This window comes from Protopterus annectens, chromosome 16.part0, assembly GCF_019279795.1.
Source record: "Protopterus annectens isolate FY-2018-M chromosome 16.part0, PAN1.0, whole genome shotgun sequence".
In the NCBI taxonomy this organism is placed as follows: domain Eukaryota; kingdom Metazoa; phylum Chordata; order Ceratodontiformes; family Protopteridae; genus Protopterus; species Protopterus annectens.
In genome coordinates, this window is record NC_056750.1 from 645,075,727 (window position 1) to 645,094,621 (window position 18,895).

General features: G+C 39.2%; 1 protein-coding gene across 1 annotated transcript; it reads right to left on the reverse strand.

Moving 5' to 3' along the window:
* Nucleotides 1-277: 277 nt before the first annotated feature.
* LOC122790915 (mannose-specific lectin-like) lies at nt 278-17,250 on the reverse strand. The gene is made up of 2 exons (XM_044058600.1): nt 17,107-17,250; nt 278-573 (listed from the first exon to the last, which is right to left on the reverse strand). The coding sequence occupies exons 1-2, from the start codon at nt 17,233-17,235 to the stop codon at nt 292-294; spliced, it is 411 nt and encodes a 136-aa protein (XP_043914535.1). The 5' UTR covers nt 17,236-17,250; the 3' UTR covers nt 278-291.
* Between the last annotated feature and the right edge of the window lie 1,645 nt (nt 17,251-18,895).

The following is an 18,895-nucleotide window of genomic DNA, read 5'->3' on the forward strand; positions in this document are numbered from 1 at the left end:
CAGCATAAAGAAGGGCCAGTTTATTAGACTGTCCAGAATGATCTCTGGTGCCCCAGTTTTTTTATTGGAAAGTGATAAAACTTGTAATGACATTACTTGAACAAAAGTACCAAGCTGCAATGATGTGCACTATTTTTAATGATTTAAAGATGGGCAGAAACAACAGCCAGACTACATCTGTAGTGCCATAAGGAAAATTCTTCTGCATCTGTTAAGCATCTGTTTTGTACCACTACTAGCATAGAGCATCCATTTGTTAATTTAACAGTTATATTTACCTCTATGACAACATCACTTCTGACTAGTTCCTGTGGCCCAGATAGCATCAATAGGTGTTGTGGCATGTGATGTTCGGTAAATCACCAAATTCCCATCATCTTGCATAACCATGATACAGTCACTGTGGTAAGGCCTTACTGAATTCGATGCCCATATTGCTCTGCCACCATATGTATATATTACCAGATTGTTGTCTCTCTGCAAAATCAGTTTAGCTGCATCTACTTTTCCTGCTGTTCCAGTTGCCCAGAGAGGCTTCCCAGTTCCTGTATAGACGACAAAATTGCCATCCGTCTTAAAAAGAAAAAGAAAAACAAATTATAAATGAAAGATAGACAGATGGGCTGCTAAATTACATGATATTTTTACTGAGTTTGGTAAAAATAATACAGAAATAGTAAGTCATTATACTTGAGAGCAGTGCTCATTAGGTATTTATGTAGGCCTTCATATTTATAGTGAAAATAAAAGACTTTTAATATAATTTGACATTAACTCCCAGAACAAATACCAATATAGCTTGGCAACTTTAAATACAAACATGTCTTGTATGTAGCATAGTTTGCAAAGAGTTAAAACTTGTACGGACAGCTTATATCCCAGACAAGCAGAGGCCATATTTCAAGATCTATCTGGATCGCACACTTCATCATGTACAGTGAGCCCAACTATCCTCTGAAGTATGTTTATTTCTGCTTGTAGTGTCACATCTTTCTTTCATCACTACCCAAATCTCAAGGCTGTAAATGAGGAGCAGGACACAGAACGAACACTTAACTGTGGGTATCGCATAAGACCCATCTCTCAATTCACCATCATAACCTGGTACAACAATTTCAATACAGCTGCCTCAGAATTCATTTAGTAATCAACCTCCATGAGGCTGTAGAGTCTGGCAAGTATGGGACGCTTGTAGAGGTGTTCATCAGACCTGTTGATGGAGCAGAAGTGCTTAATTGGAAGAGTGCAAGTATAATAGTATTGTATAAGGGAAGAAGCAAGAAAAATATTGAGCAGTGCTATTCTAACGGCATTGTCAGAGAAAGTCATAGGATCCTAAGGGAAAAGTTGTTTACTTTCCTAGAGAGTAGCAGTCTCCAGGACAACAACCGATAAGTGTTCATTGCCAGGCAGAAGCAGTCAATGAAACAGATCAAATTTTTTGACTGTTTTAGGAAGACTTGAAAGGGGAGTTCCTGCAGACATAACCTACATTGACTTCAGCAAGTCTTTATGTTGGTCCCACAAATGTATCTGCTTGGAAAGTGGGAAGGACTGACAGTAAGGCGAGGCGGAGGAACTGGGTTGTTGCGTTGATGAATGGCAGGCCAGAGGGGATCATTATGAGAAGGCTGTCAGAAGAAAGGACTATGGATGATGTACGCAACTTGGATAGAGTACTGAACAATTTTGTTATCTTAGACCTATCTGGACATGTGATGCTAGTGACTGTAGCCAACAACAAGGCATATAAAAGGGGAAAGAGGTTTTAAGGAGGTGAAGAATACAATGTACAGGAGACAAGCAGCAGGGCAATAAAGGAAATGAAGGTAGCAAATGCTTAAAAGTCAAATGGGAGGTAACCAATGGTGCCAGGAAGAAGAAATCTTTGTAACCATATAGCTGAGAAGAAGTTAATGAAAGACCTGGCCATGATAAGCAGGGAATATGCTGATAAATTCTAAATCTGAACACTCTGAGTATTGGGAAATATGGCATTTTCATGTAGTATGCCATTTTACTACACAGCCTTAATTCACCCTGACTTGTATTCTTACATTTCTTATTTTATTATCTTCTTATAATACTCCGTTTATATATTCATATACACTCACACATATATGTTATATATGCACTTGCGTGCACGCCCACACAATAAAAAGTTCATAGGTTCATAGGATGATACTAGGCTATTGGCCCAGAGGCCCTTATAAGCTTAGCCAAGAATTTCACCCATGTTCCCACAAAGTCAGCATCAGTTTTCCCTGTCCAGGGACACAGGTGGGTCCAAGGGGTATATTTTCTGTTTCGCATCCATTCATCCAGGTTCCTCCTATACTGGCTAGTGAGGTACTTTGCTTGACATGGAGGAAAAAGTCTATTTCACAGATGGGCGAGGCGTCGGGACACAAATCTATACTGCCAACAAATTCTATTAATGTCACAGACCAGGTTGAGACCTTGCATGCGGGTTGTTCTAGTGGAGTTTGATTTACGGATATGCAGCAACTCCATCAAGGCTGAGTCTGAGACAGCCTTGTATGCCAGACACAAGTCACCTCTGAGTAGTCTGCATGAGACTGAGTAGAGACAGGGCTTTTAGCCTATCTATATAGGATAGGTGTTTGAGACCCTGGATTTTCCTGGTCAGGAACCTCTGTGGTCTGTCCAGCTGCTGCATGTGCTTGATAAGGTACCTGCCGAAGGTGGCATTGTACTCGATAATGGGTCTGATAAGGGAGGAGTACAGGGATGTTATGACATCCTTGTTCATGGATGAAATACCCTTACTTATGAGGTGGACCATGTAAAAAGCCTTCAGTACAACAGAGGCAACATGGTGGTCAAAAGTCAGGTTGCTATCAACCTGGGTGCCCAAGTCCCTCACAACTGATTGTGTGCTCAGTACATTGTTATTAATGTGATAATTAGTGGGGACACCATTTTTCCCAAAGGGGATAATGATGCATTTCTTGGCATTCAGTTTGAGGGCATGCTTCTGGCACCAAGGCCCTCTTGGAGGATGTTCACATCACTATGGGGATTTATGACCATGGCTACCCTGCAGTCATCTGCAAACTTGGTCGGCCACAGACCACTGGTTTTGGCTTGCACCTCAAAAGTATATCCCAAAAAGTAGAGGCCCCAAAACCGATCCTTGTAGTACTCCGCTTGTTACGGGTCTACTACTAGAGGTGGCTTCCCCTATTTTGACTGAGTGGGTTCTATCAGTGAAGCCAGTTAGCTACTCATCTGGTAACACATGGGTTGATGACTAACTGGGAGAGTTTATCTATTATGCCTGAGTGGGGAATAGTGTTGAAGGCTTTGGCTAAGTCAAGGTAGGTTGTGTGCGCTGTCTTGCCCTCATCCATGGCGTTGGTGACTGTTTTGAAGAAGGCAATCAAGTTTAAAAGGTATGATCTCCCTTTAACAAAACCAAACTATGTGGGATCAAGAATTTGGAGGTTGCCAGTGTCCTTGTTTATAAGGTCCATGATGCATTCCATGGCCTTGCAGATCAGGCAAGTTAGGATGATGGGCCTATAACTGCCTGGGTTGGTGGACGTTCCACCTTTGTGCAGAGAGATGACAGTGGCTGTCCTCCATTATGCTGGGATGAAGCCAGTGCACAGACTTTGGTTGAAGAGGGTGCCTAGTGGTGCTGAGAACTCTTGCCTGAGTTCATGTAGGACACAGCCAGGGATGTTGTCAGATCCCATGGAAGCTGTATTTTATGCCTTTGAGAGGGCATTAATGACCTGCTTCCTGGTGATGAGGGGAGGGGGGCTGGTGGTGGGGATGTCCTGGTTTACTAATGGGGGGAAAGGGGGGTGAAGTTTTCACTGCACTTGTCTGCCAGCAGGTTTGTTATATCTATGGCGTTTGTGTATGTGGTATTCTTGACCACCAGTTCAGAGCAGATTTGGGAGTTACCTTTGAAATTGTGGATGTATGGGAAGAAGGCCTTGTGATTGTCCTTAGTGGATGTGGCCAATTTGGACTTGAAGTTAGCTGTAGAGGATTTCACTGGTGACCTTATATGCTTGTTCAGACAAAGGAGAGATTGCTTCCAACTTGGCATCTGCTCCTTCTTGGTCCTAGACAGCAATTTTTTCCTTTTATTATAGAGTCCGTTTATTACTGCTGTCCACCAGACAGGTTTGCTCTTCATTGAGGAAGATGATTTGGTCCTGTCCGATATTGCTGAGTTCATGCAGCTATATAGGTGCTCATATAGTTGTTTGGCTTGGACATTAGTGCTTGATTCAACTGAAGAGAAGGTGGCTATGAAGCTGCTTATACCTCCTCTCAGGTCAGCTTTGGAAATTTGTTTTGTTTGACCCTGGCAAGGGGGGGGGGGGTCAGGGGAGATGGTGACTTTGAAAGCGTTCGGATCTTACCAAGGAGGATGATACTGTAGGAGTGCTATAGTGACTACTCATGCTGGTTAGTACCAGTTCCAGGATATTTTCACCTCTTGTGGGGGTGTCAACCAGCTGATCAATGCATTGGCATTGACAAAGCTGAGGAATCTCTGGGCATTCGTGTTTGAGCTATAATATGTCTTCCACTCTATGGTCGTAGTTAAAGTCACCTAGAATCAGGGTAGAGGGTTGAATCTTGATGGATTCAAGTACAGACAGGTGGAGTGGGCCTACTGGGTCAGGGTTGGGGGTCTGTAGCTAGCTGTGATTTGAATAGGTGTTTTGTCAATAGTTAACTGCACATGGACAGTCTCCTATGTGTCATACTGTTTGACCAGCCTGGAGGTGTATATGTCTTTGATAAATGCTGAAACTCCACCTCCTTTGGCTTTGTAGCTCTCTGCTTGGGGTCTGAAAGTATGGTAGGACAAGTAACCTGGTATGGCTGGGGTGCTCCCCACAGTTTTGAACCAGGTTTCAGTGACTGCACAAATGTTAGCATCTTCCAGGGTGAGGAATGCTTGCAGCGAGTGCAGTTTCATGTTAAGACTCCTAGTGTTTAGCAATATGTCCTTTAAATTTTGTTTAGAAGAATTGTTCACATTGGTAATTTTGTCCTCATGACTTTGCCTAAAAAAAGGCACTATGGGGGAGGCAAGAGCGTTTGCCAGAAGCCCGGGGAAGACAGATGAAGACCATCTCTGACAAAGCATCGTGTTCTGTCAGTCATGTCCTTCCAGGTTGTCGGATACTGGATACCCTTGAAATGACACCAGAAACTAAGCCAATTGTTAACTTGAATCATTTTCTGTTTGTACTGAGGCACCATTCTAGGTGATAGTAGGATGCTGCTTAAGGCTAGGGACATAACTGCCTGGGACACATATTCAGAGAGCTCAATCATGTTTCTCTTCATATAGGCCAGAGAGGTATGTCTCAAGTCATTCACACCAACATGGACTATGACAGAGTCATAACTACCTGTTGTTGAGAAACTTGAGTGCGTGAGAGATGTGATGGATTCTAGCATCTGGCAAGCAACTTACAGTGACTTCCCCTTGTCTAGCTTGGTGAGGGGCACATATGTGTGTCTCACAATAGTCTCCTATGACTAGTATGCTGGGTTTGTGGCTGGGCCTAAGAGGCTGTAAGACACAGGTATGTGTACTGTGTGTGTGGTGCTTGGTGGGTTTGAGCATTTGGACATCAAATACAAATGTTCAAATCACAGATTAAAAAAAAAAAGCAAGATACAGCAAAAAGAAATTCTCCTGCATCCCTCAGGTCCCAAACCCTCTGCTACACATATGTACCAGCTCTGAGATTGCAGTACTTTACTTACACAACTGTATTATGTTAATCATATTGATCACTGCTGCAGTAACCTTAGATATATGGGCAGTGTACCATAGCTAACTAGATTTGGGAGAATGATCCTAATAAAGTTTGATCTTGACCTATAGAAGGAATCAAGCTTAAAGTAATTTGTAAAAGCATGTACAGAGGACCAAGTAGCTGTTTTGAGAATACTTCTAGAATTCAACCCTTTCCAAGAAAAGATAGATGAAGCCAAGGCCTTAGTAGAGAGGGCCTTGACCCTGCCTGAAATAGATTTATGGTGAGTATAACAAAATGTAATAGCCTAAACAACCATTTGAAAATAATCTGTTTTGATAGGTTGTCCCTTTTTATCTTCATAAAAAATAAGCAATTGATATGAACATCTGGAGAGTTGCATTTCTGTCAAGATAGTACCTGAGTTGTCTGTAGACACTAAGGTATGGAGTATTCATTCTCCCTCATTTTTAGATTCAGTAAAGAAAACGGGGAGATAGATAGTTTGGCTTAAGGCAACCTTGGACACCACTTCAGGCATAAAATAATTAGTTCTCAAAGAAACCCTGTCCCTTTGGAAAATGAGGTAGGGTTGGCTCACCATAATATCCTTCTTGCAGAGATCAGAGCAGTCTTTAAAAATGCTTTTCATATTAAGAACCTCAAGTCGGCCAGATTAGTTGGTTCAGATGCAGCAAGTATTAGCTTCTCTAACACAGAATTAAGGTTCTAAGGAGGCGCCACCTGCTTACTTGGTGGCCTCTTAAGAAAACCCCATTTCAAGTACATTTTGACATCAGACTGCCTTGAAAGATGAGGATCTATGGGCACACATGCTGAAATGGCCAATAAATCTATCTTGATGGAAGAATAAGAAAGGCCATAGGATCATGACTCACACAAATACTATAAAACCAGAGATCAACTACAGTAGTCCTGAATGCATGCAGGTTATGCGGGTACCAACTGGAAAACCTTTTCCGTTTGCTAATGTAATTTTTTAGTAGCAGGCTTCCTTGCCTCCATTAGTACATGCTGCACATCTTTAGTAAACGAGTGCCTAAAAAGAACTAAGACTTCTCACACAGACTGTCAATTGAAAATGATTGATGTTGGAGTGCATCAAACACCCTTGTTCTTGCCTGAAGAGATCCAGTCTCTGAGGAACTTGTGATAAATGCCCCTGTCCATTTCTGAAAGCAGAATGATAGCTACATAAGCCAGAAGGGAGTCACAATAATGATCTTGGGGATTCCTTCTGAATATTTAGAAGTACCCTGGATGTTAGTGGATAGGGTGAAAAAGCATACAGGAACATTCCTGTTAAAAATAAAAGGCATCTGTCTTCCAGGCCTCCTTGTATAGAGCCCTGGGAGAGAATCTTAACAACTGATTGAAGAGGAGGCTAAATGGTCTATTTGAGTAACTCCCCACAGATGGATCAAATGTTGGAAAGACCCCTGATCTTTTATCCATTCATAAGGGTCTGCCCTAGTCCTGAACAGCTTGCCTGCCACACAGTTCCTACCACACAGTTTTTCTCTGACAGAAAGCAGGATGCCCTTTGAGTGAAGTTGTGCTATGAATTTATATCCCAAGCTAACATGTGAAGTCTGCACAGGGGGTACCACCTGGTTTCCCCTTACTTGTTTTTATACCAGATATCTATGGTATTGTCTGAAAGCATGTGGAGAGACCCTGGGGGGCCAAAGATGGTTCAGAGTGTTGAGTGCCTTGATCAGAGCTAGCATTTCTTGGATATTTGTGTGTGCTTACATATGTCCTTGGTGTCAAACACTCCTGCACTTTTATCCCTCCTGAAACTGCTCCCTGAATAAGGTCTGAATCATCTGTGGTAACTCACTGCTTTGGAGCAGGGAGAACTGGATTTAACAATATTTATCTCCACCAAGAGATTTCTTTTATGATCAACCCTCCACACTGGGATTTGAGAAGATAGTGTGTTGATCCTGGGTTCATAGATTAATAGGTGTTTACTAGGCACAGAACCATAAGGGCCTTTTTAAGCCTAGCCTTTCTCTCCTAGCACCTCTCTTACACACTGTAACATAACATCCTATTCATCCTTCATTCTACCACAGTTTCATAGACTAACCCATATTAAATACCTACAGATAAAAAAGGACACCTCTCTCTTTATAAATTGTTTAAACTATCACATAACCCTCATTACTTCTACACAGTGACATTCACCCAAACCCTGATCCTAATTTCTCCACCCCAAATACTCTGTTAGCCCCTACTACCACTCCTCTAAATGTCCTAAAAAGCACTAACTCTCTACTTATACGTCAACTCAATATAAGAAGTGTTAACAACAAAATAACCCAACTACATGCCCTATTAGACATCTATTCCTTTGACATCTTATGCCTTACTTGAAACATGGCTTAAACCTACAACGAAAGACAATGACATTATCCCTCCAGGCTATAACATTCTCAGACTAGACAGTTTAAATAAAAAGTGAGGTGGAGTAGCAATACTGTTCAAATCTGAACTTAAGATCACATCATTAGATATGTAACCTCCTCCTCTTAATAACTCTGAAATTTTAACCTCAAAGCTCCAAATTAATGCTAAAAAATCAATATACATTATCTGCTCTTACATCCCTCCTGGGAACGATATTAGTGCTCTCAAAAACACCCTAAACTGGCTTTCAGTGTCCCTACCACAAGAAACCATACTCCTTGGTGACTTTAATATTGATTGGAATAGCTGTACATCTCCCATTCCCACTACGCATATAAACCTCTTTGGCTTCCACCAAACCATTACCTTCCCAACCAGGATCCACAAACCTAACAAAAAACAAACTACCTTGGATTGGATTCTAGTAAATAAGGACCCCCATCCTTATCAAACAGGTATACTCCCCGACAATATTAGTGACCATTCTCTTACTTACATCACTAGGCAAAAGACCCACTTTCATAATCTAATAGCTTTTAGAACTACCAGAAACAAAAAATATTTCAACCCAAGTAATTTTCAAGCTGAGCTCGAAGCTTGCAATTGGTCACCCCTAAAATACCTACCTCTTGACAAAGCCATTTCACACTTTAACAAAACATTCTTGCAGATCCTTAAGCACCATGCCCCCACTTGTACTGTCAGAGCAAAAAATAAACCAGCCCCCTGGCTGTCTAAGGACACAAGGCTAAACATCCAATTAAGGAACAAACTCTGGTCCAAATGGAGAAAAACTAGAAACCCAATAGATCACCTAAACTTTAGACAAATTCGTAATTCCACAAAAAAATCCATAATCCTTGACAAAAAAAACTTTTACCTCAAATTCCAACAAAACCAACAAAATAATCTGCAAAAGTTTTGGTCAGGTATCAACAAATTACTCCACCCAGGACAGTCCATAACACCTACCCCCTAAAACCTAACCCAAACCTCTCCCAGCCATATTGCCAACACCTTTAACAATTTTTTCTCTGAAACAGTCCAATCACTAGCAACCACCTTACCACCTACTTCCACCACTAAATTTCCCTCACTAACCAAATTACCCCAGCCTTTTAACCTTCAACCTGTCCCAACATCTTTAATACACTCCTTGCTTCTTAAACTAAAACTATGTACACCATCAGCTGACCTGCTCCCAGCTGAATTCCTGCAAATTGCAGCTGGTGTACTTGCCTACCCTATTTCTATCCTAATAAACAGAACCATCTCTGAATCTTATGTCCCATCCATCTGGAAAATCTCCCATGTCATCCCTCTGCATAAGGGAGGTACCTCAAATGAATTATCTAACTTCCGCCCAATAGCCCTTCGCTCCCTCCTTGCAAAAATTATGGAGCGATGCATCCATCAGCAATTACTTCAGTAGCTCCTACAAAACAACCTTCTAGCTGACTGCCAGCATGGTTTTAGGCCTCACCATAGTACCACAACAGCTCTTCTATCCTTTACAGACTGCATTAATAAAAACAGGAATACTAACCTATCTTCTGCTCTTTTCATAGATCTCTCAAAGGCCTTTGATATGGTTAACCACCAAATACTATTAAGTATACTTGAATCACTTTCCCTTGATCATCAACTATTAAAATGGTTCCAATCCTACCTTGAAAACAGGAAACAAGCGGTCCTGTGGGAAAACAATCTATCTTCTCAGCTTCCTGTCACCCTTGGAGTCCCTCAAGGATCCATTCTTGGACCTCTCCTTTTCACAATTTTCATTAATGATCTAAAAACTTCCCTTCCACAAACTACATGCATACAATATGCTGACGATTCAACTCTGGTATGTGCCACATCCTCCCCTGCTGAATTACAGGCTAACACACAAACTGTCTTTACTTTAGTGGAAAACTGGTTCCATCAACGTTGTCTCCTCCTGAACCCTAAAATAAACAAAACTACTGCTATTTACTCCCACACAGAAATCCCCCTCTATCAATTTCACAGTAAAATCAAACAATGGCACATTAATATCCCCTGAAACCACCACCAAACTCCTTGTTGTATTAATACACAACCATCTCACCTTTGACTCACACATTAACACTAGTATTAAATCAGTAAATAGAAAACTTGGATTCCTCTACAGAATCAGACCATTTCTTACAGAGTCAGCAAAGATCTCTATTGCACAAACCCACCTTATTTCCACCCTACTCTATGCCTCACCTATATATACCAACCTATCCAAAACTAATCTAAATAAACTAGCAACCACCTACAAGAACATAGCTAAATTTGCCACTGGTGCCCCCTTCCGTACTCACCACTGCCTTAACCTTAAACATCACGGATGGCTGGAAGTACAAAACCAACTAGTTTACCAGCAACTCATTTTTATTCACAAGATTTTACATCATCCTTCAAACACTCCCATACTATGTAACCTAGTAAATTCTTATAAAATCCTTCCTACCCTAAGATCAGCTAAAAAACTACAAGTCACCACTACTAAATCCTTTAACAAAGCTGGAGACTGCCTATTCTCAAATGCAGTTGGCAATTCCTGGAACAAACTTCCAAATGAGATCACAACGATTACTTCCACCAACCTTTTCGAGAATCAGTTGAAAAACTTCATGAAAACCAAATGGCTTTGCCCTGCTCTCAGCCTGACTGATACTTATTCTCCTCTGTCTACTCAACTCTTAAACCGGATTTCTTTTTGCTGAAACTCCTCTACCTTCCATATATGGCATGTTTAAACTTCTTGCTCTCTTTTTTGTATCTCCCCACTATGCAATATGAAGTTCTATGGATATTAAATATCTTTTTGCTTTTTTCTTATATACATTTTTATTTTCTATTTTTTATGCTTACTGAAACTGAACAAGAACTATTTCTTTTTTGGCTCTCTACAAAAAAATATATATATATATTTTAGTGGCATTCAATTGTTTACTCATGTAATTATTCTTGTATTTAGCTCTGCAAATAGCAAATAGCTCTGTGCCATTAACTAAAACATAAACAACTAGCTAAGATGATAAGTACTTTGTATACTGTGATAAAGAAATATGTATCCTGTCTAACTCTGTCATTATACTGCCTACCGTCCTTGCTAATATGTTATTAATGTTACATTTGTAGTAATCTCAGAAATAGTAATGGCAGTCTTGTACTTGTATGTAAATAGCCTATGTTTTTGTTAAGTTATTTCAGCTCATTTACTGTACCTAATTATCAATGTAACTCTGTTGGAGCTTTTCTCCCCGGGCCTCCGCTGAAAAAGGACATGTATCCAGTCGGACCATCCCGGTTAACAAATGTAAAATAAAATAAATAAAATAATAATAAAATTTAACATTTTTTTCTTGAGGACTATACAATTATTTTTTTGTAATCTCTATTTCTTGCGGATTTGTATAAATGTTTTTTTTTCTGTCCTTGTTATTGTCTCGGAGCTTTTCTCCTCGGGCCTCTACTGAAAATGGACATATATCCAGTTAGACTAGCCCGGTCAACAAATGTAAAATAAATAAATAAATACATTTAAGTAAATGGAATTTTTTTGCCCCCTAGTCGAATCGAACTATTCTGCCCAGCAAAGAAATCCACAAGCCGACCATTGATCCTCAAAAGCATCAGAGGAACATACTTTTTGGTGGCAGTAAAGCATTTAAAGTCTTCTTACCCAAACTTGTCTTTTATTCAGCCCAGCTTGATTTGCTTAACAGGTTAGGCATGCAGAAGGTGCCTTGAAGCTTTGGAAGCTGGTTGGCCATTATATTATTGGCAGGATGTACCCTATATATCTAAGGCTATTGTCGCCGTGATCAATATGATATATATCAAAAACATCTTTGCAGAGGGGCAGAGCCCCCTCTGCCCTCTTTAGCAATGGGTGTTAACCCTAACACTGCCCCATCCCTAAACTCTAACCCTACACCTTAACATCATAAAATCCTTCCCATAATACTGCCACTTCTTCTTCTCTTCCTTTTGGTTTTTCCTAGTTAGGGGTCACTACAGTGGAACAGCAGTCTGCAGAACGATTGGCAGTGGAGTTTTACGGTATCGAGTTGCCAGCCCAGTGCCCAACTTTCCACAGAAGGCATGCACACGCACACACACCCAGGCCAATTTAGAGTGTCCAGTCCAGCTTTTGGGATGTGGGAGGAAACCGGAGCACCCAGAAGAAACCCACATGACCTCAGGGAGGACATGCAGACTCTACACAGAAGGCACCCCAGCTGAGAATTGAACCAGGGAACCTCTTGCTGTGAGATGGCAATACTAACCACTGCACCACCGCCCTTCCCATAATACTGCCACTATTCAGACAAATTTAATGCTAGTGTTGGGGGAGGGGCTAATTTTAATATTGGGAGAGGACATTTTCCTTGCTCTGATTTTTTTTTTTTCACTATTGTGTATGATCAGACTTATTTTTAGTGTTTTACATTTGACACTAGGGCACTTCAGTCATACACAATATACCCACATATATACGCAATATATATTTATATCTATATATATATATATATATATATATATATATATAAATATAATATAGAGAGAGAGAGATTTGTGTGTGGAATTACTTTGTCGAATGGCACTAATGTTAGCATGCATATTGTGGAAATCAAATGATCGGCATTCTGCACACTGACTTAATACACATGCAATTTGAATGAATCTCAGCAAATGCAAAAACTTATGAAAAAAAGCCCCCCACACCCCCTGCTAATTATGCATACTAACTCCTAGATTGCACAATTTTTGGGAAAGAACAAATCTGCTAACTCCAACAACTGTCCAGTCTGCTACTTTTATCGAAAGGTATTGACCATCTGTTAAGTCAACCAAATTGTATCGTAAAAACAGATGTCGATCAAAGCACCATTCGACAAAAGTAAAAGAATACACTTGTGTGTCTGTGTATATTATATATGGGAGAGGAATCTTTGGTCAGTGAGTCTATTTGTCGAGATGTGAAACAGATGATACAACTGATAGAAAATCAGCTGATTGAAATGTACTGACTTTTTCACTATGGAACTCTAGTACTGTGGGAATAAGGGAATATGCCCTTTTCCCACTGTGCAGTCACTGAGCTGGTATATATAATTAGCAGAGGGTATCGGTGGAGAAGGACAGTATGCCTCTCACTGCAAAAATAATGTTTTTCAAAATTTTTTTCAGTGTCATAGGTTCAAACATTTTTAGCACTTGGCTAAATCCGTGTTGCCGAACCTTCATTTGTGAGAGTCCTGGTTCAGCAAATGCACAATGCATTCACAGATATAAGGTTGATCTTATAATTAGAGATCACAGTGCAGTGGGGATCGGGAAATTTACCCTTTTCCCCACTGTAGTGCGATCACAGAGTTTGAATATATAATTTTCAGTGGATGTGGGGGTGGTAGGGAGGCCTGTCATGTCACATGATGTGCAGTGTCAGATGGCAGTCTTCGGATCTCAAGAAAGGTCAAATTCTCAACAAGGGTCGAATTCTCAACAGGAAGTGTGTTTGCAACATTCTGACTTTTTAGACATTCTGAATCAAACTTTAGTCGATATTTAAGGTAGGAATTTATTTTGACTGTCGAATATATGTTAGTAAACCCATATATATATATATATATATATATATATATATATATATATGGATCTAGGACACATGCTCGACTAGCATATGTCCGAATCACAAAACATCGAACACACATACACAAAAGCACTTAACATTGAAAAGTGCTTCCGTGTATGTGCAGTTCAAAAAAAAAAATCTACGTTTCTGCAGGGGGGGCTTCACCCCCTGCACCCCCCACACCCTCACACTTTAATATTCTCACTCCAAGATCGCATTACAGTGGGGAAAAGGGAATTTTCCTTTACCAGCACTGTAGTCCGATCTATGAAACAGGCAAACATCGATGTTAAGCTCTTTCGTGTATCTGTGATCGATGTTTTATGATTCAGACATATGCTAGTCGAGCATGTGTCCGGATCCCATATATATATATGGTTTATTATCAAAAAATTGAAAATCATATGATCTGAGTGCTAAAATTAAAACATTGAAAGTCGTATAATCAATATTACGGTACCCGAAAGTGTTCTTGAAAAATAGGTGATGTTGCCTTTGAGTGTCATACAGACAAAAGCGTCCTTTCAAATTGACGTCAATATAAATGTGTAGTTCTTGAAGTTGTATACAACGTAAATTGTACATTTTGTCATTAGAACTGCAAAAATAGATGAACGAAACAGCTATTGTATTAATAGGTGAGTAGTACTGAAACTGTCAGTATCATTAATAGTAGTAGTAATAGCTGTATAAGTAAGCAAGTCCCCCTTTTACATGTTTTTCATATAGGACAAGTTTAAAAGACTGAATATGTCGGAAAGCCGTGGTACAACCCCTGGTGAAGTGGGATCCACTTATATCACCAGTGAAACACAAAAAGTGAAAAGATTACTAAATATTGATGGCTACCGGTACTACTTAGAAACACGTAGAGGCAGCAAAAACTAGTGGTGCTGTATAAGGAAAGCAAAGTATAAATGTAAGGGGCATTGTGTAGGTGAGTCTATTACTGATGGGGAATGCATTTGAAAAGCACTGGGCATTTTCATGGGCCTAATATTGAAAGATTTGAGGAAGCGCAAGTACAGTGTAGCATTAAGAGATGTGTTGAAATAACTCAGGAGGAGCCATGCAGGATTGTATCAGAGGTAATGGTTAGTACCTTAGCTGATATAGTGACATGCCTACCTAATACAGACACCTTGAAACAGACTGTGCGAAGGATTCACAGGAAGTCTAGAGAGGTTCAAGAGTCTGAACAAATAATATTGAAAGATTTAACTGCTAACATGTTGCCACTTAAAATGGGTACATTTATTATAAGCTGTGGTGAATATACTGAAAGTACTCCATCAGCTGTCATACTTACAACTATTAATAATCTACAAGCTCTATGTTCTTGTGACGTCATCTTGATAGATGGAAGATTCCCTTTAAACATTCGTGAGTGTAAGCAACTTTATACTGTCCATTGTAACTTAAAGGGAAATATAAATGGTAAATTATTTCCAGCTGTGTATGGTGTTTTAACATGTAAATCTGAACAAACATACGATTATTTTTGAAAATTGTTATTGGAAGTATGTGCGGAACATGGGTTGCTTTTTAAACCAGCAATAGCTCTGAGCGATTTTGAAAAGGCAGCAGTTAATAGTGTGAAACGTAATCTGCCTGATTCCTGTGCGTTACGTTGCTGGTTTCATTTTTGTCAATTTGGCATGATGTGCAGTAATTGAGGCTTACTGTCGAGTTTGGTAATAATATTAATTTTGCTTCACTATGTAAGCAGATACCATCATTAGCGTTTGTGCCTCCAGATGATATTATGCCAACATTCCATCTTACTGAGAGTGATATGCTTGACTATGGTAAACCATTATGTGAATTTTTTAAAATAAATTACTTAAAGGGCAGACCTTGAAGAAGTGGCATGACCCAAGCCTCTACAGAGCATATTCCACCATTATTTGAAGTCGCATTCTGGAACCAGTCTCATACATGTACGATGGAATATCCACATACTCAAAATAGTGTTGAGGGGTGGCATAGGAGGTTGATGAGCTTGCATGGGTAAAAGCAATTTTTTTATATGATGTGCTGCATGTCATATGGCTGGAACAGAACCATGTTGAAGACATGAGGGCTAGAATGATGACTTGTTTACCTTTCTCGCCAAAACGTAGGCATCTTGTGGATAGGGAGGAGGTTTTTCTGCGACTTCTTCAAAAGCAGAATAAGTTCACTCCAAAAGATTTTGTGGAACTTGAAGCTAAGCATTGCAACTTTTAGAAAGCCAATTAACTGTTTAAATTATGCTGTCCTATAGAAAGCATTTCCACATGTCGGAATGATTACACAATTATAACTTGTTTCACAGTTATTTACACCAATCAAGCATGGTGTTTAAGTCAGTGTGTTGGATGCACTGCTATATTTTCAGCATGTACTGTTTACTTTGAAGGCGAGTGACATGACACAGGAACTGATTAAGTTGTCATTCCCAATCACAGAACAGTTTCCATGGTAATGCTACTTTTACGTGTTTACAAGTTTAGGAAGGATGTTGCACAGTGTGTGGATCTTCAGCAAGTTCAAAAAGTGAAAAAAATGCATCTGTTGACATTTTCGTTGACTACTAAATATCGACTTCTTTTCAATCTTTTAAACTCAATATGTATGGCATCGATTCAGTGCATCAATATTACCTGTGTTTGACAATTGTAATCTTGACATTTTAATAGTAAACCTATATATATATATATATATATATATATATATGCACATACATATATACATACGCACATAAATAATTCACAAAAATGGACCAAAAGTGTTTATTTACCTGCATTGCATTTTTACCTGGTTTCATCTAATTTTTCTCTCCAACAGCCATTCATTTTTAGCTTCATTATCCATCTTTTTATCTCTCTTTGTCAACTTATATCTCTGAAAAGTTTTATTACACTTTGAACCATTTTTCCCATCTAGCTGGACTTTTACTTTTTTTGAGTGTATTTGTCTGTTTTCCTATTTTAATTCGCATTTCCCCTTTTTCCTCCTTTCATGTTTCACTGTAATTTTTTCTTAATCTTTGATATGATATGAAAGTCAAAATTGTTTTCCTTTAAGATTTGTATACTATCTTCGCACATAGACTTGATCTTTATGTGAAGGCAGTTTTGGTATCTATTGTTCCGCTACCCCACTAGCATCTAGTTGGGACATGATTTAACAAGCTCACTTCATCGTATAGATATAGTACTGCATGTTGTGTGTGTATATGTCTACGTGTGTATTTCAAGATGAACTTACTTGAAAGGTAGCTCTGAAGTATCCATTACTTGAGACCAGGCTCTCTCCTTTATTCAGAACTCCATTTGCTTTGAGGTGATTTATACATATGCATCTGGAAAAAAAAGTTGTACAGCAAGTCTTACACATCTTTACATCATAAAACTTGTATTAGATCAGCAAAGGCATATTTAATTAATACATTTTTTCAGTGGAAATGTTTAAAGTACATCTTTATGTAATTGTTTTTACTGTTCATTTTAACCACTAAACCAAGGGATAAAGTGGCAAAAAATATTTGAGGCCACATTCCATTCCTATCTTCACTCAGTCAATCCTCTCTGGTATAAAGAGGTGGCTTCTTGCTTATCTTGTCTCTACCACTCTTTTCCCATTAATCATTCATAGGATCATAGGAGATCACTAGGCTATCAACCTGGACGTCATTTTAGGCCTAGCCTTTTCAACCCAATGTAATGCCATAGAGGTACTAGTCAATACCTAAGATTGCCTTTAGTGATGCCTGCCCATGTCCAGGAGGGTTGTGGGCACTATCTCTGGTAAGAGTTTACGGTGCCCCATCCACTCATCCTGGTTCCTCCTGAACACTGTCATAAAGGTGCTGTTTCACATGAATTTACTGAAGTGTATACTGTACCATTCCAACTTCATGTAGGCCTTACCATAGAAAAGATTCTTCATCAACTGAAAGCCTGCTAAAACATCTCAAATATTCTTGCACTTAACTGAAGAGCTTTATGCTTAGGTTTCCAACCTTTATTGTTAATGTGCACTACGAGCTATAGCACAAAACTGATTTCAAAACACAACTACTGTCCAAAGAAAAGTTAATAAAATATGTAGATTGATATCACTTTTCAGAAACCTAGAACATCATTTTCTAACACTAAAAAAAGGTTAAGTGATTCTCAATAACAGACACTACACAGTTTATCTTACTTCTAGCATTTAAACAGCTTCATATGAACTGCATTCTCCTCTATCAAAGTTTTGATTAAAACAAATTTGCTTTCCCACTTAAATCTCAAAAGGAAACATTAAGATTTTTAAGGCCCTACATTCTACTAACCACTGACAAAATTATTTCCCTAAAGTTGCCCCACCTAATTGGAACCTTCTCCCTACAGCACTTTAAAAATGAAACTGACTATAAAAAGTTTAAAACAGAACATCTAGCTTTCCATAACAGTGTATGGCTTTCCCCTTTTCAGGTGTCTAAAGTGGGATATTATTTATGGAAATATAAGATTTTGCAGAACAGACCATATCCGCATCTAATCTAAAAGAAATGGACTTCATTTTTTATCAATATCAAAACTCATTCTTGTAGAAAATTAGTTTTCTCTTATTTTATCGAATATTTGTTTAGATAAAAAAAATACATAATTTGATTAGCTATTACAGGAAACAATGTTTTGTTCTAGAAATTCATGACATTTGACATTTTTCATATATTTTTCACAGAACACAGCGGCCAAAATTGGGACAGTCCTACATAAAGGATGGTCAAGTGGTAAATATCGACTTTGGCATGTACCTAGCCAGACGTATCATGCAGCTAAAAAGGCCTGAGAAGTTCCTAACATAGGTTGATAGGTATGTACTAGGCCAATTGCTTTTAATTGAGTTTCTTGGCTCAACTCGCTCTGTTCGCTCTTATTTCACTTGGGCTCACTTCGCTTCCCACCCACCCCTGACATTTCATTTATAGTTAACCAGTTGTTCCACCCTCCCCTGGGTTACTCCCCCTATTTCCCATTACAACAGTACAGTCATCTACATTTTTTTT

Coding starts and splice junctions, on each gene's coding strand:
- LOC122790915 (XM_044058600.1), bottom strand. CDS start 17,235: ATGTGTAAGACTTGCTGTACAACTTTTTTTTCCAGATGCATATGTATA. Junction 574..17,106: donor ACTTCAGAGCTACCTTTCAA/GTAAGTTCATCT, acceptor TTTCTTTTTAAG/ACGGATGGCAATTTTGTCGT.